This window comes from Salmo salar, chromosome 01, assembly GCF_965601325.2.
Source record: "Salmo salar chromosome 01, fSalSal1, whole genome shotgun sequence".
Lineage (NCBI taxonomy): Eukaryota > Metazoa > Chordata > Actinopteri > Salmoniformes > Salmonidae > Salmo > Salmo salar.
This window is the reverse complement of record NC_138291.1, coordinates 19,720,001-19,742,315: the sequence shown is the minus strand read 5'-3', so window position 1 is coordinate 19,742,315 and position 22,315 is coordinate 19,720,001. Positions and strand designations below refer to the sequence as shown.

At 43.3% G+C, this 22,315-nt stretch overlaps 1 protein-coding gene across 1 annotated transcript in view; it reads right to left on the bottom strand.

Moving 5' to 3' along the window:
* The window catches only part of ush2a (Usher syndrome 2A (autosomal recessive, mild)), a 477,069-nt gene that overhangs the window by 61,366 nt on the left and 393,388 nt on the right, over window positions 1–22,315 (bottom strand). Inside the window, 5 exon segments of the mRNA XM_082957499.1 lie at window positions 1,183–1,345; window positions 1,642–1,800; window positions 3,831–3,988; window positions 8,175–8,358; window positions 8,776–8,883. Coding sequence (XP_082813625.1) covers window positions 1,183–1,345; window positions 1,642–1,800; window positions 3,831–3,988; window positions 8,175–8,358; window positions 8,776–8,883 — 772 coding nt within the window.

Genomic DNA, 22,315 nt, shown 5'->3' with positions numbered 1-22,315 from the left:
AAGAAAGGACTTTGTTTCTGGCCATTTTGAGCCTATAATCGAACCCACAAATACTGATGCTCCAGATACTCAACTAGTCTAAAGAAGGCCAGTTTTATTGCTTCTTTAATCAGGACAGCAGTTTTCAGCTGTGCTACCATAATTGCAAAAGGGTTTTGTAATGATAATTTAGCCTTATAAATGATAAACTTGGATTAGCTAACACAACGTGCCATTGGAACACAGGAGTGATGGTTGCTGATAATGGGCCTCTGTACGCCTATGTAGATATTCCATTAAAAATCAGCCGTTTCCAGCTACAATAGTCATTTACAACATTAACAATGTCTACACTGTATTTCTGATCAATTTGATGTTATTTTAATGGACCAATGTGCTTTTCTTTCAAAAACAAGGACATTTCTAAGTGACCCCAAACTTTTGAACGGTAGTATACGTATTCCAGGTGGACTAAACACAAACACGACACACACCAACACACACCAACACACATACAAAGCAGATTAGAAAGTCTCCCCTTAATCTAAATGACCTTGTAAACTAAGAGGTGCTTGATGATGTTATTACTATGACGTTATTGCCTGTGTATGAATGGTTACTACCTGTGTATGAATGGTTATTACCTGTGTATGAATGGTTATTACCTGTATATGACTGTTATTACCTGTGTATGAATGGTTATTACCTGTGTATGACTTATTACCTGTATATGAATGGTTATTACCTGTGTATGAATGGTTACTACCTGTGTATGAATGGTTATTGCCTGTGTATGAATGGTTATTGCATGCGTATGAATGGTTATTACCTGTGTACGAATGGTTATTGCCTGTGTATGAATGGTTATTACCTGTGTATGAATGGTTATTACCTGTGTATGAATGGTTATTACCTGTGTATGAATGGTTATTACCTGTGTATGAATGTTATTACCTGTGTATGAATGGTTATTGCCTGTGTATGAATGGTTATTGTCTGTGTATGAATGGTTATTACCTTTGTACAAATGGTTACCTGTGTATGAATGATTATTGCCTGTGTATGAATGTTATATAACCTTTGTATGAATGGTTATAACTGTGTACGACTGGTTATTGCCTGTGTATGAATGGTTATTACCTTTATATGAATGGTTATTACTTTTGTATAAATGGTTATTACCTGTGTATGAATGGTTATTACCTGTGTATGAAGTATGAGGTGATGAGTCCATTGGGCTTGTGGGGGGGGTTCCAGCAGACCTGGATGACTGTGGCTCCTGCTGCTGTCACTGTGGGGGGGTCCATGTCCTCTGGAGGGGCCTCAGAGGTACGCACATACACCCCCTCACCCAACCCACACCCATCTGACATGGAGAGACATGGAGAGACATGGAGAGACATGGAGAGACATAGAGAGACATGGAGAGACATGGAGAGACATGGAGAGACATGGAGAGACATAGAGAGACATAGAGAGACATGGAGAGACATGGAGAGACATGGAGAGACATGGAGAGACATAGAGAGAGGGGGGAGTACAAAGAAGACAGAATTACCCAGTTGTGTTCTAAATACTTGATAAGGTGAGTTAACTACGAATAATTAAGTATAAAACACTGTCTCTCAAGGTAGTCTGTCACTGGTCATTCCCAGTCCGTACCGGCTTGGCAGGCCTGGACTCTGATGTGGTACTGGGTGTATGGGTCTAATCCAGACACACTGAGGTACTGGTCCTGTCCCACCGTACGCATCACAGACCTGGCACTTCCTGGATTCAACAGGATGTTGTAATATAGAGGAAGACTGGTGTTGAACACACCTGAGAGAGGGAGGGTGAGAGTGAGAGAATGAGAGAGAGAGAGTGAGAGAGAGAAAATGAGAGAGAGAGATAGAGATAGAGAGAGAGAACATGACAGAGGATGAGAGAGAGAATGAGAGCGAGAGAGGGAGAGAATGTGAGAGAGAACGAGAGAAAGAGAGCATTCTTACTTTGTATTCCCATGACATCTCTCCTGTGTTTTGAATGCAATGTGGCTAGCTAGCAAAGTAACTCACAGATAAATATTGAGATGTGGCTTATTAGGTGGTTCCCTATTAGAAAGGCCCTACATGAAAAATACAGTTTGTGCGATGGGGGACTAATAAACCAGGGTGTGCTGGTTCTGTTCCATTGATCAGTGCTCTCTGATTTATCCTGCCTTTGGCCACGGACGCTCCCATACGCTGGATTTACTACGCCATTGTGGGTAATTTAGTAGGATCTGAACATGGTCAGATGGTCAAGGGGACAGTGCATCACAGAGAGACTGATATGGATGAGCACAGAGAGACAATGAACAGTCAGGACCAAGACATAACTGTCTATATGCAGAGAGGTGGGAGGAGATATGGGAGGTCAGGGCAGGATGCATCCCCTCTCACCCTCTGTGTACCTATTCTTTATTAGGATCCCCAATACGTCGATGTATGTGTGTGTGGTTGTGTGTGCGTCTGTGAGTGTTTGGCTGTGTGTGTATGCGGGCTTTGGCTATGATTGTCTGCCTGAAGTAATCCATCTAGAAATATTATCTTCTCATTATGTGTGTTTACTATGAGAGGGGCCTGAAATAGCACACAGACACATCAATAGGCAGGCTATTCTAGAGTCATTACAGGTTGATTCTAAAAGAGGGGAAGTATTGCCTGGTCTCTCACGCTTGGTTAGGCTGCTGGACCCAGGGTTTGGAGTGTGTGTGTGTGTGTCTGTACGTGCATGTGTGATTATATGCGTGCGTTTAAGCATGTGCGCGTGTGTGTGTGTGTGAGTGTGTGAGTGTGTGTGTGTGTGTGTGTGTGTGTGTGTGTGTGTGTGTGTGTGTGTGTGTGTGTGTGTGTGTGTGTGTGTGTGTGTGTGTGTGTGTGTGAGTGTGTGAGTGTGTGTGTGAGAGTGTGTGTGTGCGTGTGTGGAGGGGGGGTAATTATGTGTGGGGGTAAGGCGTGCGTGTGTGACAGATCGCTACTGAAGGGTCTCTCCTGGCTGCTGTGGCTGCCATTACCCCTGATCAGGCTCTGTGTGGAGTTGAAAGTGGGGAAGTGTAACGCTGCTGATTAGTTATAAATAATAGAACTTAAGGAGAGCTCCCATTGAACCTCTGAGGCAGCCTGGCACAGATCAAAGTACTAATACGGGCAAGGTGTGTGTGTGTGTGTGTGTCTCAGCAGAAGGCTACATCTGCTGAGGGAGAAAGCTATGAGGAAAGGTGAATAATTTAAATGTTTCATTTGTTAAGATAATCAGGCCATTCTCAATGCATCCTGGAACTCATGAATGCTGAATGACCTATCAGCCTATAGTTGGTGTGAATTATGGAAAGGTACCTCTGATGGGAATATGAACAAATTGTGTGTGTGTGTGTGTGTGTGTGTGTGTGTGTGTGTGTGTGTGTGTGTGTGTGTGTGTGTGTGTGTGTGTGTGTGTGTGTGTGTGTGTGTGTGTGTGTGAGTGCGGAGGCAGAGGTAGAGGCTAGTGGATTAGGGACATGAGACAGAGGTCACAAACAGCCTTATTGAGAGGTTGGGTGCGTCACATTTATTTTGTCATAGCTATGTTATGTATGAGCCTACAGGGCCCGAGCCACTACCCATTGGTGGACCACTGCATTAGGGAAGTCTTTCCCACATCATAAGTGAGGAAAGCCTGACTCCAGTACAGATAATATATACTTCAGCCAACTCCTGACTATTGCTGTCATGCCAGTCATATATGGCATGACAATGAACCAACATGCCAGTGACCTGGCTGAAACATACATATTTGGACAACCAGATAAGGGGAGTAGCGGGTAGACAGAGAGGGGGGTAGTCACTGACCTGGGGGTTTCCAGGAGACGAAGAGAGAGCGGGGGCCAAACACGGTGACGTTATGAGGGGGCGGGACTCCCAGAGGGGAGGAGACTGGTGTCTGGACGATGTATCGGTTACTCAAACCACTACCGCCCGAGGTAGTGGCCTCCAAAACTAACACATACCTGAGGGAGAGGAAGGGAGAGAGAGTCTGTAGTGTTACACGATGGGAAAACACAGAGACACACACAGAGACACAGACACACAGACACATAGACACACAGACACACAGACACACAGAGACACACACAGAGACACACACAGAGACACACACAGAGACACACACAGAGACACAGACACACAGACACACAGACAGACAGAGCCACAGAGAAGCGGTCCAACACATTTTTTCTTCAGATGATATATTATATACTGTAAACTGAGTGCACAAAACATTAAGGTCACCTTCCATTTTGCCCTCAGAACAGCCTCAATTCGTTGGGACATGGACTCTACAAAGAGTGGAAAGCGTTCCACAGGGATGCTGGCCTATGTTGACTTCAATGCTTCCCACAGTTGTGTCAAGTTGGCTGGATGTCCTTTGGGTGGTGGACCATTCTTGATACACTCTGGAAAATGTTGAGTGTGAAAAACCCAGCAGCGTTGTGGTTCTTGACACAAACTGGTGCTCCTGGCACCTACTACCATATCCCGTTAGAAGGCACTTTAATAATTTGTCTTGCCCATTCACCCTCTGAATGACACACATACACAATATATGTCTCAAGTGTCTCAAGGTTTAACATCCTTCTTTAACCTGTCTCTTCCCCTTCATCTACACTGATTGAAGTGGATTTAACAAGTGACATCAATAAGGGATCATATCTTTCATCTGGTAAGTCTATGTGATGGAAAGAGCAGTGTTCTTAGTTTTTTGTACACTCAGTATATACACTGAATAAGAATATAAAAGCAACATGCAACAATGTGAAAGATTTTACTGAGTTACAGTTCATATCAGGAAATCAGTCAATTGAAATAAATCCATTAAGCCCTAATCTATGGATGTCACATGACTGGGAATAGAGATATACATCTGTTGGTCACAGATACCTTCAAAACAAATAAGTAGGAGAGTGGATTACAAAACCAGTCAGTATCTGGTGTGACCACCATTTGCCTCATGCAGCGTGACACATCTTGATCAGCATGGTGATTGTGGCCTGTGGAATGTTGTCTCGCTCTTCTTCAATGGCTGTGCGAAGTTGCTGGATATTGGCGGGACTTGGAACACGCTGTCGTACACGTCTAGTTAAATGCGTACCTTTGAGAGGACTATACACCAGCTGCCCCCTTATATCCTCACCATAAAGACTATCCTAATATCCTGCATATGAATGTGTGTGTGCGCGTGCCTGTGAGTGTAATAATGTGACGCACTTAGAGAAAGCCTCCAAAGCCTCACATACACACATTCATGACATCAGAAGACATATTAGCCTTTAAAAGGCGGAGGGTCGCGGGTGTTCAGGCCTACATAAGCTGTGTAAGTGGGACACATTTAACATTGAAAGCCTTTAATTCTCTATAAAGTCCACACACACACATTAATAGCTGTACATTAGCTATTGTTCCAGCGCAGGCAGCTTTAAACAGGCTCATTACCAGTTACGTAGAGGGTTAGACCAGGGCACTGAAACACATTAAAACCACTGATTTGTCACTTCGTCATATGTTTCATATAGATACTGCAATAATATCACACAGAGAGAGGAGGGAGGGAGGGAGAGAGAGAGGAGGGAGAGAGGGAGAGAGAGAGAGAGGGAGGGAGGGAGGGAGGGTGAGAGAGAGAGGAGGGAGAGAGAGAGAGAGGAGGGAGAGAGAGAGAGAGTGAGAGAGAGAGGAGGGAGGGAGAGAGAGAGAGAGAGAGGGAGGGAGGGAGGGAGGGAGGGAGGGAGGGAGGGAGGGAGGGTGAGAGAGAGAGTAGGGAGAGAGAGAGAGAGAGAGAGGAGGGAGGGAGAGAGAGAGAGAGAGAGAGAGAGAGAGAGAGAGCGGGAGGGAGAGAGCGAGAGAGTGAGAGAGAGAGGAGGGAGGGAGAGAGAGAGAGAGAGAGGGAGGGAGGGAGGGAGGGTGAGAGAGAGAGTAGGGAGAGAGAGAGAGAGGAGGGAGAGAGAGAGAGAGTGAGAGAGAGAGGAGGGAGGGAGAGAGAGAGGGAGGGAGGGAGGGAGGGAGGGAGGGAGGGAGGGGAGGGAGGGAGGGAGGGAGGGAGGGAGGGAGGGAGGGAGGGAGGGAGGGAGGGAGGGTGAGAGAGAGAGTAGGGAGAGAGAGAGAGAGAGAGAGAGGAGGGAGGGAGAGAGAGAGAGAGAGAGAGAGAGAGAGAGAGAGAGAGAGCGGGAGGGAGAGAGCGAGAGAGAGAGGGAGGGAGGGAGAGTAAATATAGAGAGAGTTTATAGTAGCACAGTTCAGGGAGAAAGCAACACCTTACCAACAATATTGGTAAAGTGAAATGTGTGAGTGTATACGTGTGTGTGTTCCCGAAGGGGCTGACTGGGGGAGAGGTTAATACCCCAGTCATCACAGACACTTCCTTCTCTGGTGAGGTAAGTGACAGCTAATCAACATTGTCATAAATAATCAATGACCATCGAGCAGACCACTTTACACAAATACGCAGGCACGCACGCACACACACGCGCACACACACACACACACACACACACACACACACACACACACACACACACACACACACACACACACACACACACACACACACACACACACACACACACACACACACACACACACACACACACACACACACGAACACATCTCTAAAATAATAGGGCCAGTGCTCTCTATGTAATTACCGGTGCACGGCTAAATCAGGAGAAGAAAGGGAGAATGGGAACATTTTAGAAAAGGAGAGAGGGATTGGGACTGGAATGCCTCCTTGCAGGTTATCTGGAATTACAAAGTGTGTGTGTGTGTAATCAGGAGTTAGGAAAATATTTTGTCACACATGTCTCTTCTCCCAGAGGATGGGAGGTCAACAAACAGAGGGATGAGGGATGGGGAAGAGGATAAGAGGGGGGGAGAGGAGGGGGAAAAACATGTCAAATACACAACTGTTCTTGAAAACATAAACCATTGAATGATCTTTCGCTGTGGCATTACTGTGAGATGTGTGTATTCTCCCATACAGTAGGTACTGTACACATAGCCACTTTGCCTTCCGTTGTATTTGCCTATCATTGTCTATACAGTCCTCCTCATCATCTACTCAATGTCAACTCCAGATAAGAGCTCTCAGACAGGACAAAATAACTAATACATTGGAGAGCAATGTGACAGAGCCAATTCAGTTAAACTAAATTTAACTCAAATAAACTCAGAGCTCAGACTGATCTCCTGCTCCATAAAGAAAGAATGATGCAAGGTCTCACTACACGTGTCCTGTTAGTGTCTTTAAACTGAACCACATGCAATCTCACCAAGACTAACCTTGATTAATGAAGCTTGAATAAAAAGAAATGAATAAAAAAGATGGGAGTGTGTACAAACAAACAGATGATCAGATTGAGCCTGGTGGTTTGTCGTGTGTTTGATCGTCATCTGTCATACAGCAGTCAAATATTGATTCATTAAATTACACAAACACAGGTGAGTCCTGAGAGAAAGACAGATAGAATGAGCGAGCGTGCAAGAGAGAGAGAGAGAGAGAGAGAGAGAGAGAGAGAGAGAGAGAGAGAGAGAGAGAGAGAGAGAGAGAGAGAGAGTAACGTGGCTGGACTGATAGGATAGGCTTTATTATCATGACCCTGACACACAGAGCAGACATCATAGTGGAGGGCATCCTGACACACAGAGCAGACATAGTGGAGGGCATCCTGACACACAGAGCAGACATCATAGTGGAGGGCATCCTGACACACAGAGCAGACATAGTGGAGGGCATCCTGACACACAGAGCAGACATCATAGTGGAGGGCATCCTGACACACAGAGCAGACATCATAGTGGAGGGCATCCTGACACACAGAGCAGACATAGTGGAGGGCATCCTGACACACAGAGCAGACATCATAGTGGAGGGCATCCATATCCATATACTATCAGATGGATTGGAGCTAAACAGTGTTTTGTTGTATTACAATAGAGAAAACCCTAGTCAGTAGCTTTCTATCTGCTTTGGCTGTTAGTGGGGATGGACATGGGAGGAGGAAGTTATCTTTAGTCAGTCATGGTTAGGGGGTTCATGAGATGTTAGGTTTGTGTAGTTGCTATACCTGAGCTATAGATGTGTGTGTGTGCGCATGCGTGTGTAAATGTGTAGATGTGTGTGTATTAAGTGTGTGTGTGTTACCATACCTGGTGTTGGGCTGCAGTTGTGTGTCTGTGTAGTTGTTATCCTGGCTGTCTCCAGCAAACACAGTCACACCGTCTCGGAGTAGACGGTAGCTGGCCACATGTCCGTTAGGCTGTAAGGGCTGGTCCCAGTACAGCTCTACTGCTGTAGAGTTTACCACCACATGTCTAGGGCTGGACCACACTCCTAGACACAGAGAGAGAGGGAGAGAGGGAGAGAGGGAGATATATATAGAGAGAGAGAGGGGGAGAGAGAGAGCGAAAGAGAGAGAGAGGGAGGGGGAGAAAGGGAGAGAGGAGGAAAGAGAGAGATATATAGAGAGAGAGGGAGAGAGGGGAGAGAGAAAGAGAGAGAGAGAGAGCGAGAGAGAGAGAGAGAGAGAGAGGGAGAGAGAGAGCGAGAGAGCGAGAGAGAGAGGAAGAGAGGGGGAAAGAGAGAGAGGGAAAGGGAGAGGGGAGAGAGAGAGAGAATATTTTTTTATTATGTAACATTAACAAATCTAAATCAAACAAAAATGGAAACTGAAAATGTTTATTGTTGTGAGTGTGTATGTGAGTGTGTGAGTGTGTATGTGACTGTGTGTGTGTGTGTGAGTGTGTGTACCTGTGGGAGCGTCTTGCAGAGTGCGTCCTGTAGATGGCTGACTAGCTCCACAGCCCACCGCTGTACAGGCCACCAACACAAAGCTGTAGTCAGAGTGAGGCTGCAGACCTGAAACGCACACACACACCGTTACAAACAGACTTACACACACATACTGTACACACGTTCAAAGACACACTTACTTGAGCGAAAGAGAAGAGAAGAGCGTGATAGAAATAGTGAGACAGAAAGAAGAGACGGCCTGAGAGACAGAGACAGAAAGAAGAGATGGGAAGAGAGACAGAAAGAAGCGATGGGAAGAGAGACAGAGACAGAAAGAAGAGATGGGAAGAGAGACAGAGACAGAAAGAAGCGATGGGAAGAGAGACAGAGACAGAAAGAAGAGATGGGAAGAGAGACAGAGACAGAAAGAAGAGATGGGAAGAGAGACAGAGACAGAAAGAAGAGATGGGAAGAGAGACAGAGACAGAAAGAAGCGATGGGAAGAGAGACAGAGACATAAAGAAGAGATGGGAAGAGAGACAGAGACAGAAAGAAGAGATGGGAAGAGAGACAGAAAGAAGAGATGGGAAGAGAGACAGAGACAGAAAGAAGCGATGGGAAGAGAGACAGAGACAGAAAGAAGCGATGGGAAGAGAGACAGAGACAGAAAGAAGCGATGGGAAGAGAGACTAGAGACAGAAAGAAGAGATGGGAAGAGAGACAGAAAGAAGCGATGGGAAGAGAGACAGAGACAGAAAGAAGAGATGGGAAGAGAGACAGAGACAGAAAGAAGAGATGGGAAGAGAGATAGAGACAGAAAGAAGAGATGGGAAGAGAGACAGAGACAGAAAGAAGCGATGGGAAGAGAGACAGAGACAGAAAGAAGCGATGGGAAGAGAGACAGAGACATAAAGAAGAGATGGGAAGAGAGACAGAGACAGAAAGAAGAGATGGGAAGAGAGACAGAAAGAAGCGATGGGAAGAGAGACAGAGACAGAAAGAAGCGATGGGAAGAGAGACAGAGACATAAAGAAGAGATGGGAAGAGAGACAGAGACAGAAAGAAGAGATGGGAAGAGAGACAGAGACAGAAAGAAGAGATGGGAAGAGAGACAGAGACAGAAAGAAGAGATGGGAAGAGAGACAGAGACAGAAAGAAGAGATGGGAAGAGAGACAGAGACAGAAAGAAGAGATGGGAAGAGAGACAGACAGAAAGAAGCGATGGGAAGAGAGACAGAGACAGAAAGAAGAGATGGGAAGAGAGACAGACAGAAAGAAGAGATGGGAAGAGAGACAGGCAGAAAGAAGCGATGGGAAGAGAGACAGAGACAGAAAGAAGAGATGGGAAGAGAGACAGAGACAGAAAGAAGAGATGGGAAGAGAGACAGGCAGAAAGAAGCGATGGGAAGAGAGACAGAGACAGAAAGAAGAGATGGGAAGAGAGACAGAGACAGAAAGAAGAGATGGGAAGAGAGACAGGCAGAAAGAAGCGATGGGAAGAGAGACAGAGACAGAAAGAAGAGATGGGAAGAGAGACAGAGACAGAAAGAAGAGATGGGAAGAGAGACAGAGACAGAAAGAAGAGATGGGAAGAGAGACAGGCAGAAAGAAGCGATGGGAAGAGAGACAGAGACAGAAAGAAGAGATGGGAAGAGAGACAGAGACAGAAAGAAGAGATGGGAAGAGAGACAGAGACAGAAAGAAGAGATGGGAAGAGAGACAGAGACAGAAAGAAGAGATGGGAAGAGAGACAGAAAGAAGCGATGGGAAGAGAGACAGAGACAGAAAGAAGAGATGGGAAGAGAGACAGAGACAGAAAGAAGAGATGGGAAGAGAGACAGGCAGAAAGAAGCGATGGGAAGAGAGACAGAGACAGAAAGAAGAGATGGGAAGAGAGACAGAGACAGAAAGAAGAGATGGGAAGAGAGACAGAGACAGAAAGAAGCGATGGGAAGAGAGACAGAGACAGAAAGAAGAGATGGGAAGAGAGACAGAGACAGAAAGAAGAGATGGGAAGAGAGACAGAGACAGAAAGAAGAGATGGGAAGAGAGACAGAGACAGAAAGAAGCGATGGGAAGAGAGACAGACAGAAAGAAGAGATGGGAAGAGAGACAGAAAGAAGAGATGGGAAGAGAGACAGAGACAGAAAGAAGCGATGGGAAGAGAGACAGACAGAAAGAAGAGATGGGAAGAGAGACAGAAAGAAGAGATGGGAAGAGAGACAGAGACAGAAAGAAGAGATGGGAAGAGAGACAGACAGAAAGAAGAGATGGGAAGAGAGACAGACAGAAAGAAGCGATGGGAAGAGAGACAGACAGAAAGAAGAGATGGGAAGAGAGACAGACAGAAAGAAGAGATGGGAAGAGAGACAGACAGAAAGAAGAGATGGGAAGAGAGACAGAGACAGAAAGAAGAGATGGGAAGAGAGACAGAAAGAAGCGATGGGAAGAGAGACAGAGACAGAAAGAAGAGATGGGAAGAGAGACAGAGACAGAAAGAAGAGATGGGAAGAGAGACAGAGACAGAAAGACGAGATGGGAAGAGAGATAGAGACAGAAAGAAGCGATGGGAAGAGAGACAGAGACAGAAAGAAGAGATGGGAAGAGAGACAGAGACAGAAAGAAGCGATGGGAAGAGAGACAGAGACAGAAAGAAGAGATGGGAAGAGAGACAGAGACAGAAAGAAGAGATGGGAAGAGAGACAGAGACATGAAAGAAGAGATGGCCTGAGAGACAGAGACAGAAAGAAGAGATGGGAAGAGAGACAGAAAGAAGAGATGGGAAGAGAGACAGAGACAGAAAGAAGCGATGGGCTGAGAGACAGAGACAGAAAGAAGAGATGGGAAGAGAGACAGAGACAGAAAGAAGCGATGGGAAGAGAGACAGAGACAGAAAGAAGCGATGGGAAGAGAGACAGAGACAGAAAGAAGAGATGGGAAGAGAGACAGAGACAGAAAGAAGAGATGGCCTGAGAGACAGAGACAGAAAGAAGAGATGGGAAGAGAGACAGAAAGAAGAGATGGGAAGAGAGACAGAGACAGAAAGAAGAGATGGGAAGAGAGACAGAGACAGAAAGAAGAGATGGGAAGAGAGACAGAAAGAAGAGATGGGAAGAGAGACAGAGACAGAAAGAAGCGATGGGAAGAGAGACAGAGACAGAAAGAAGAGATGGGAAGAGAGACAGAGACAGAAAGAAGAGATGGGAAGAGAGACAGAGACAGAAAGAAGAGATGGGAAGAGAGACAGAGACAGAAAGAAGAGATGGCCTGAGAGACAGAAAGAAGCGATGGGAAGAGAAAGAGAGAGCGCCCCATATACATGGCCCTATAATGTGGGCAGCATCCCATCTCCATCTGAGTGAGGAAGGATCCATAGCGCTCCATGTTAAATGATGCATGCCTTAACTCAATAATGAAGCAACGTAAAGACGAGCGGTGACACAGGATAGGAACCACACTGCAATGACGTGATCTATTCTAATTCTAATACCTGTGTATGCATTAACACTATAGCACAGTCCTGATGATTTATTTATGTACAGGCTGTACATCCCTGTTGGTCTGTCTGTCACTCTGTTCTGTAGATTCATTTCAATATACTCTACAGCCCTCCTCTTTTAAACGGTCAGGGACAAACATGTTCAAATTCAGCACAAATTCAATTCACATTTTAAATAGAATGACTTATAATATTGAATCTGATCGTGTAACGTTGTTGCCTTTAAAATTATGTGATTAACAAATTAACATTCACATTTAAAATAATGTTTAGATTCTAAATTTAAGTAACTGAAGTAATTATTTTACGGCATATATAAAAATAACCAGCTAACCAGCTAATTTAGCAATATCATGTAAAACCTATTTACAATAATGACTTGACAAAACAAACGAAATGAATAATTGCAGACAATAAAACTGATATATTTATTCGGTATGATGATATAAACAGAAATATAATATCTTTCTTCCATCCTTCTTTTTCCAGTCATACAAATGCATGTTTGTATTGTATCATATTTCTTACTGTTCTACTGCAGTCAACAGAAGCCACTGAAAAACATCAAATAATAATCTATAGTTGAAATTCAGAAGAGACAGAGAACCGTGTCCCTACAGGGCCAGGCAGCGTGGTGTGCAGCAGGATATACGCCTGCACGCCTCCCAGTCATGTTGTTTAAACGGCTTCCTTCCTTCCATCGGCCAGGCTAGTTAACATGCTACACAGCCCTCCCTACTTAACCCAACCCCAGATCAATGTTCCCACAACGTTCTGCTGGGTTTGGGTTAAATGAAGAACTCTGTCAAGCATACTAAATGCTAGGGACAGCATCAGACCGGCAACGGTAAGACTTCACTACACAATGGAAGCAAGCATTGTGTGTGTGTCAGAGTGTGTATTCTAGCATTGTGTGTGTCAGAGTGTGTATTCTAGCATTGTGTGTCAGAGTGTGTATTCTAGCATTGTGTGTGTCAGAGTGTGTATTCTAGCATTGTGTGTGTCAGAGTGTGTATTCTAGCATTGTGTGTGTCAGAGTGTGTATTCTAGCATTGTGTGTGTCAGAGTGTGTATTCTAGCATTGTGTGTCAGAGTGTGTATTCTAACATTGTGTGTGTCAGAGTGTGTATTCTAGCATTGTGTGTGTCAGAGTGTGTATTCTAGCATTGTGTGTGTCAGAGTGTGTATTCTAGCATTGTGTGTGTCAGAGTGTGTATTCTAACATTGTGTGTGTCAGAGTGTGTATTCTAGCATTGTGTGTGTCAGAGTGTGTATTCTAGCATTGTGTGTGTCAGAGTGTGTATTCTAGCATTGTGTGTGTCAGAGTGTGTATTCTAGCATTGTGTGTGTCAGAGTGTGTATTCTAGCATTGTGTGTGTCAGAGTGTGTATTCTAGCATTGTGTGTGTCAGAGTGTGTATTCTAACATTGTTAACAACGTTAATGTGATATCGTTTGTTGCAATTCTGAGCAATTGTCTGTATCCATGTGTCACCAGTTCTAGGTGATGGTAAACTACACATAAAGAATATAAATATTACTCTCTACCCCATCATGCATCCATACTGTGAGTTTATGAATCTAAAAGTACATTTTTACACATATTTAATTTACTGATTAACACAATATGAAATAAAAACGTCTGAAGTAAATAACCAATCTGTGGTAAGGTGTAAATCTTGTGTAAATCATAAGAAGATCAGTGTAATGTTTCATATCGCTACGGCTATTTATTCATCATACATTTTTCGTCCCAAAGCTGGGACTCAATTAATGGCTGTTGAACACAGGCAGCAACCCTTCATTCTGTTGTATTTTAATTACAAATACTAAATCATTCCAGCTTGTGCCTCTTGTCCCACACACACACTCTATCCGTTGGATCCCCGCTCTCCTAGAACGACTTCCACACAACACCTCAAGGGGACACTGTTGTCCTGCTGAAAGATGGCCGACGTCCCATCTAAAATAAATAAATTAAGTAACATAAAGGGAGAAAAGTTCCTTCATTTTAACAGTCAGGCGGGCAGGCAGGCAGGCAGCCCAGGAAGTCCTGGCCAGCCCATTTGCAGTGCGGCGCTAACACGAAGTGAAACAACGCCGTAACTGACACCCAAATTGTAGTGTCCGGTAGGGGGGAGGAGTGCGGTAATAACATGTAGAAAAGTATTTTATTGACAAGCTGCCATTCCCTGTTTGCATTAGACAATTTGAGAGCATGATGACTGCACTATAGGCCCCCAAGTCCCTTACCTCACAGACCTGAGACCAAGAGAGAGAGAGAGGAAGAGAAAGAGAAGAGAGGCTTCTTGCTTCTGTTAACTGCAAAATAACAGTAAACAATATGATACAATATAAACATCTATTTTAATGAGTGAGAAAAGAAGGATGGAAGCCATTATATTTCTGTTTATATCATCAAATGAGTTAAAGACAGTGGGAAGGAGAGTGAGAAGAGCAGATAGTAGAAAGGAGCAGGAAGAGAGGGATAGATAGAGCAGAGAGAGAGAAAGAGAGAAAGAGAAAGAGGGACTATGTTTTCCTGCAGCATTGATAACACCTCTAAATAATTAAGAGTTCACTTCCTGTCAGAGGCTCCTTAATGTCCTGTCTGTCTGTATGTCTGTCCGTCCGTCCGTCCGTCCGTCCGTCTGTCTGTCTTGTCTGGAGGATTATGGGAGGACCCCTAACGTACTTCACCAGATCAGGTTTATACACACACACCTACACACACGTACATAAACGCACACACACGCCTTCTCCCCCACCCCTTTGCCCTTCTCCCGCTCGCATAATCTGGGATAAAACAGGGGGGAGGGGAAGGGAACAAACAGGGGGATGGGGAGAGGGAATTTGGGGGTCTCAATACTGAGTGTCCCCTAATCCCCCTTCCCCTTCCCCTCTCTCTCTCTCTCCCTCTTTATCCTTCTCTATCCTGTTCTCTGTGTTAACTCTGTCTCAGCAACATTTAGCAGCATTCAGTCTTCCTCTGTGACCTCATCAAACACAGAGGCTACCTGTTCTGAGGTAGCAGTGGGGAAAATCACAAAGACTACCTGTTCTGAGGTAGCAGTGGGGAAAATCACAGAGGCTACCTGTTCTGAGGTAGCAGTGGGGAAAATCACAAAGACTACCTGTTCTGAGGTAGCAGTGGGAAAAAATACAAAGACTACCTGTTTGGAGGTAGCAGTGGGGAAAATCACAGAGGCGACCTGTTCTGAGGTAGCAGTGGGAAAAATCACAAAGACTACCTGTTCTGAGGTAGCAGTGGGGAAAATCACAGAGGCTACCTGTTCTGAGGTAGCAGTGGGGAAAATCACAAAGACTACCTGTTCTGAGGTAGCAGTGGGAAAAAATACAAAGACTACCTGTTTGGAGGTAGCAGTGGGGAAAATCACAGAGGCGACCTGTTCTGAGGTAGCAGTGGGAAAAATCACAAAGACTACCTGTTCTGAGGTAGCAGTGGGGAAAATCACAGAGGCGACCTGTTCTGAGGTAGCAGTGGGAAAAATCACAAAGACTACCTGTTCTGAGGTAGCAGTGGAAAAAATCACAAAGACTACCTGTTCTGAGGTAGCAGTGGAAAAATCACAAAGACTACCTGTTCTGAGGTAGCAGTGGGAAAAATCACAAAGACTACCTGTTCTGAGGTAGCAGTGGGGAAAATCACAGAGGCTACCTGTTCTGAGGTAGCAGTGGGAAAAATACAAAGACTACCTGTTCTGAGGTAGCAGTGGAAAAAATCACAAAGACTACCTGTTCTGAGGTAGCAGTGGAAAAAATCACAGAGGCTACCTGTTCTGAGGTAGCAGTGGGAAAAATCACAAAGACTACCTGTTCTGAGGTAGCAGTGGGAAAAATCACAAAGGCAGAGGAGCAACCGCAGTCTCCCTAAAAATACAGATTCAATTTATCTCACTCTGTCAGCATGACGGCAAGATTCTGTTCAGATACCCATTTAAGCCCTATTATTTAACTTATATATTTTTAACATTATATTTAGAGGTCATGTAAATCAAATAGCATAATTGAAATGAATTTAAATGATAGCCTTAATTCTGTTGACTGAATTATGTATGTAATCCTCTAAATTGTGACTACAATACTACACACGTGTGAATACTTCCTGATCAACATGTCCCTTCCTCTTCTCCAGGGTTACAATGAATTTATTACATCCCAATTCAGGCCTTGAAATATCTTCATACAAGCTAAATATCCAGCATAATGTAAATAAATGAACGTGAAACAGTGCGGGTGGGGCATTCAGAGGAAGCATAAATAAAAGAGAATGTTCTCTATTGTAATGAATGAATAATGCTCTTACAAACACCCAATTAAACACATGATTAATAATAGAATCTATATAATTGTGAGCAATAACTCATACATGCCAATGATAGCAATACTTATCATCAATTCACATGGGATTTGGCACTTTTTTCTCCTCTATTAATTCAACAGTGATCGTTTCTATATTGTATAATAAAAGTGTATATTTCATACTCATACATGTGCAAATAAAATACTAGCCATAATCACAACAGATTTCTGTTTTGTTAAATAACATTTAATTCCATCCTTAACAGATTTTTTTTTAACTGCCCGTATTCTCTTTATAAAAAAAGAAGAGCTAGATGATTTTAAAGAGATAGAATATGTCTATCGTTCACATGAAGAGTGATACATTTTACTCTCGGTCTGAGCCATGTTTCTAACATTGTGAAAGGGAAAATGAATGATGTCATATTAAACATTAAACATGAGAAGCAGGCCAATTATTTCTGCTCATATTTCATGTAAAACGTTTCTTCATCCATCTACCTCTCCCTTCTTCCACTTGCTCTTTTTTCAGGTCCTTCTCTCCGTACCACCCCTGGGGTGTCACTTTAAAACGTACTAATAACTTCTGTCATTTATTTAGCGATTATTCATTACAATAACAAAGGACAAGGAGACAGAGTCTTTGTGTTACTTCGCACACGGTCACACAGTGGGTGTATGGGTGTGTGTACGTGTCGCCAGTGACCTGAGGGTTATCCTGCGAATAAGGTTTAAGGATTTAGTGAGGTAACTTTGCTCAACTCTGAGTTCAACTCAGGATAACCGGTCATATGGCAATGAATCCTTCAGAACGAACCTACTCTGGGGCAGGCTAACTCAGGGCTAACTCCATTTACCCTGAATGAAATGACTGAGCTGCGAGCTGAGGACTAATGCAATCAGATTCTCACCCTCATGCAAAGATTACGTCATCATCCCCTTCATTTGAGGAAGACGACTGATTAAATATTTATTTAGTCAAATGTTTTGTTTTTGTGTGTAATTTTTTAAAATGTTAAAATATATCACATTACACATTTAGTAATGACAAAATCCATTTTAAACTACACGCAATATAACACTTTTGTATGACTTAATAAAAAATATACATTACCAGTCAAAAGTTTAGACAAACCTACTCATTCCAGGGTTTTTCTTTATTTTTACTATTTTCTACATTGTATATTGCAAAGCTGTCATCAAGACAAAGGGTGGCTACTTTGAAGAACCTCAAATATAAAATATATTTTGATTTGTTTAACACGGTTTTGGTTACTACATGATTCCATGTGTTATTTCATAGTTTTGATGTCTTCATTATTATTCTAAAATGTAGAAAATAGTAAAAAATAAAGAAAAACCCTTGAATGAGTAGGTGACTCCAAACTTTTGACTGGTACTGTATATCCATAGGAGTTGGAAAAAAGGTGCTTGTGCATTGAAAAGCACAGCAAAGCACACTAAAAATTACATTAACGATAAGTAATAAAATAAAGACGGCACTTTTAAAAGCCTATTTCACACCATAGGCTTCTGAATTTGCAAGATATCTTTTCTTTAATTTTGATTTCGCACAAATGAAAATGTGTCAGTGACGCGCCCACGGGTTGACGTTTCACCGTTGTCTCAACGAGGAGTTCGGCGTTCGACATGCACGCGCAGTTACACGCCTGCTGGAGTTAGCGGCAGGCAGACGAGCAATATCCACCGTCGTCGTACGGATGAAGTCTGAGCTGGAATGTGAAGCTAACTGAAACTGGTTAGCTTTAGAAAACCCTGAATAGATCGAGCTTGCTTTGCAGGATACCCCTCTAGCAATCACACACACACTGTTCTGAGGTTTATGTTAAGGACACACACTCACACTCTGCTCAGCCCTAGGACACACGAATAATAGCGCCACTCTCCACAGCCACCTATTTAACATACGCTATTTTATATCACATTTCATGTTTGTCAACTCTTTGTTATTGTTTTACTCTGGTGCAGAGGTTACTACCTCCAGTGACGTGACACAACATTTGCATCGAAATACAACAGATTATTTAATAAAAAAATATGAATGTGAAATGTATGGTTCGTTTTAGTAATGTCACCAATAGGTGGGCAGGTAGCCTAGTGGTTAGAGCGTTGGGCCAGTAACTGAAAGGTTGCTGGATTGAATCCCTGAGCTGACAAGGTACAAATCTGTTGTTCTGCCCCTGAACAAGGCAGTTAACCCACTGTTCCCTGGTAGGCCGTCATTGTAAATAAGAATTTGTTCTTAACTGACTTGCCTAGTTAAATTTAAAAAAATATATATAAAAAATAGGATAATATCGGAAGGATGAGAGACATGTAAAGATACAAGACATGAGACAGACAAAGAGACAAGAGCAGAAGAGTACAAGAAGGAAACAGAAGAGAGGTAGACAAATAAAAAGACAGACAGAGATGTAGACAGGATGTCATCTAGAGAGAGAAAGACAGACAGAGATGTAGACAGGATGTCATCTAGAGAGAGAAAGACAGACAGAGATGTAGACAGGATGTCATCTAGAGGGAGAAAGAGAGATGTAGACAGGATGTAATCTAGAGAGAGAAAGACAGACAGGATGCCCTCTAGAGGGAGAAAGACAGACAGAGATGTAGACAGGATGCCCTCTAGAGGGAGAAAGACAGACAGAGATGTAGACAGGATGTCATCTAGAGGGAGAAAGAGAGATGTAGACAGGATGTAATCTAGAGAGAGAAAGACAGACAGGATGCCCTCTAGAGGGAGAAAGACAGACAGAGATGTAGACAGGATGTCATCTAGAGGGAGAAAGAGAGATGTAGACAGGATGTCATCTAGAGGGAGAAAGACAGACAGGATGTCGTCTAGAGGGAGAAAGACAGACATAGATGTAGACAGGATGTCGTGTAGAGGGAGAAAGACAGACAGAGATGTAGACAGGATGTCCTCTAGAGGGAGAAAGACAGACAGGATGTCGTCTAGAGGGAGAAAGACAGACATAGATGTAGACAGGATGTCGTGTAGAGGGAGAAAGACAGACAGAGATGTAGACAGGATGTCGTGTAGAGGGAGAAAGACAGACAGAGATGTAGACAGGATGTCATCTAGAGAGAGAAAGACAGACAGAGATGTAGACAGGATGTCATCTAGAGGGAGAAAGACAGACAGAGATGTAGACAGGATGTCATCTAGAGGGAGAAAGACAGACAGGGTGCCCTCTAGAGGGAGAAAGACAGACAGAGATGTAGACAGGATGTAATCTAGAGGGAGAAAGAGAGATGTAGACAGGATGTAATCTAGAGAGAGAAAGACAGACAGGATGCCCTCTAGAGGGAGAAAGACAGACAGAGACGTAGACAGGATGTCGTGTAGAGGGAGAAAGACAGACAGAGATGTAGACAGGATGTCATCTAGAGGGAGAAAGACAGACAGGATGCCCTCTAGAGGGAGAAAGACAGACAGAGATGTAGACAGGATGCCCTCTAGAGGGAGAAAGACAGACAGAGATGTAGACAGGATGTCATCTAGAGGGAGAAAGAGAGATGTAGACAGGATGTAATCTAGAGAGAGAAAGACAGACAGGATGCCCTCTAGAGGGAGAAAGACAGACAGAGATGTAGACAGGATGTCATCTAGAGGGAGAAAGAGAGATGTAGACAGGATGTCATCTAGAGGGAGAAAGAGAGATGTAGACAGGATGTAATCTAGAGAGAGAAAGACAGACAGGATGCCCTCTAGAGGGAGAAAGACAGACAGAGATGTAGACAGGATGCCCTCTAGAGGGAGAAAGACAGACAGAGATGTAGACAGGATGTCATCTAGAGGGAGAAAGAGAGATGTAGACAGGATGTAATCTAGAGAGAGAAAGACAGACAGGATGCCCTCTAGAGGGAGAAAGACAGACAGAGATGTAGACAGGATGTCATCTAGAGGGAGAAAGAGAGATGTAGACAGGATGTCATCTAGAGGGAGAAAGAGAGATGTAGACAGGATGTCATCTAGAGGGAGAAAGAGAGATGTTGACAGGATGTAATCTAGAGAGAGATTGGGTTGATGAGACAGACAGGGTTTCCTGGTTGCTCGCTGAGGGACAGTGGGGTCTCAGGGAGGCTTAACCCTTCTCCACCACCAAGCTCAGTGCTGGCACATCACAGAACCACCAAACACACACCCTGGCATATCCACACCCTGGCATACCGGCCTAGCACCGCACTGGGACTGCCTGGCATAAGCCACTCGCCAGCCCTTAAACATGCACAGCATCTACACTCTCAACGCCAGCACTGCCACACACACAAGACAAACCCATTGGGCTTGCTATTGCCAGCTTTGGCAAATCCTGGTATTTTCCCAGTGCTCCGAGCATTCTCTGTGGAGTGTTACTGGGAAATATCTCCAGAAAGCAGAGCGTTCCAGAGGAGAGGCCGGAACTCCCCAAACTTCTGACTGCTCTCAGGATTAACCAGGGAAACCAGTGAGCTTCCAAACTGCCCCCTTATATCCCAAACTCCTTGATCTGGCTGTGTCAAAACTACAGTCAGATTTTATAGCTATGCAGGACTGCATTGCTGATTGAAACATGCTTAATAGGGGCTAATGAAATACATGCTGTTTTTAAACCCTCGTAAGAATGTTTCAGATGAACTACAGTACATGTTCACTCATTAGATGGTTCTCCAATTAAACGTGTTCCCTGTACTTCATCGTTTGGATTGATCTAGATCTGACATTTACAAAAGATATAGATGAGCTGGTTAAGAAGCTAGGATTTAAAGTTGGCTTTTTCTACAAAAACAGATTGTGCCTTTCTCTAAACAGCTGGAAGCAGATGATTCAGTCAACCATAGTGCAGCTGCTACTAGTCTTTAACCTGTGGATGCTGTCTTCCATGGTGCTCTTTCATCTTGATGTTCTGCTGCCATCCAGGAAATGTAAAATATTGATTTATTTGTGGAGAAATGTAATCGTTTCTGTTTCTGGATGATTTGTGATGTGTTATTTGTGGGTTTTTGTATTTTTATGTGTGTATATATATATATATATATATATATATGTATGTATGTATGTATGTATGTATGTATGTATGTATGTAAGTATGTATGTATGTATGTATGTATGTATATATATATATATATATATATATATATATATATATATATATATATAAAATTATAATAAAAAATAAATAAATAATAAATATATATATATATATATATATATATATATATATATATATTAAATGATAATAAAAAATAAATAAATAACTAAATTATATATATATATATATAATTCATTCATTTAGTATTATTATGGTTTTTTTGGTTGTTTTCTTTATTTTTTGTATATTTTTTTTGTGTATACTGTGTATATTTATGTTGAATTATACAGGGTGCATTTGAAAAAGAGACCTAGTTCTCAATGGGGTGGCAGGTAGCCTTGTGGTTAGATCGTTGGGCCAGTAACAGAAAGGTTGCTAGATCCCCGAGCTGACAAGGTAAGAATCTGTTGTACTGCTCCTGAACAAGGCAGTTAACCCACTGTTCCTAGGACTTCATTGAAAATAAGAATTTGTTCTTTACTGACTTGCCTAGTTAAATAAAGGTTAAATACATTTATTTTTATATTCCCTGTGAAAATAAAGGTTAAATAAATAAAATTGCCTTTTCTCTGTACCCTCTCCTCCACCCTTTCCCTTAGCCTCTCTCTCATACCCCTCTCCTCCACCCTAACCCTTTCCCTTAG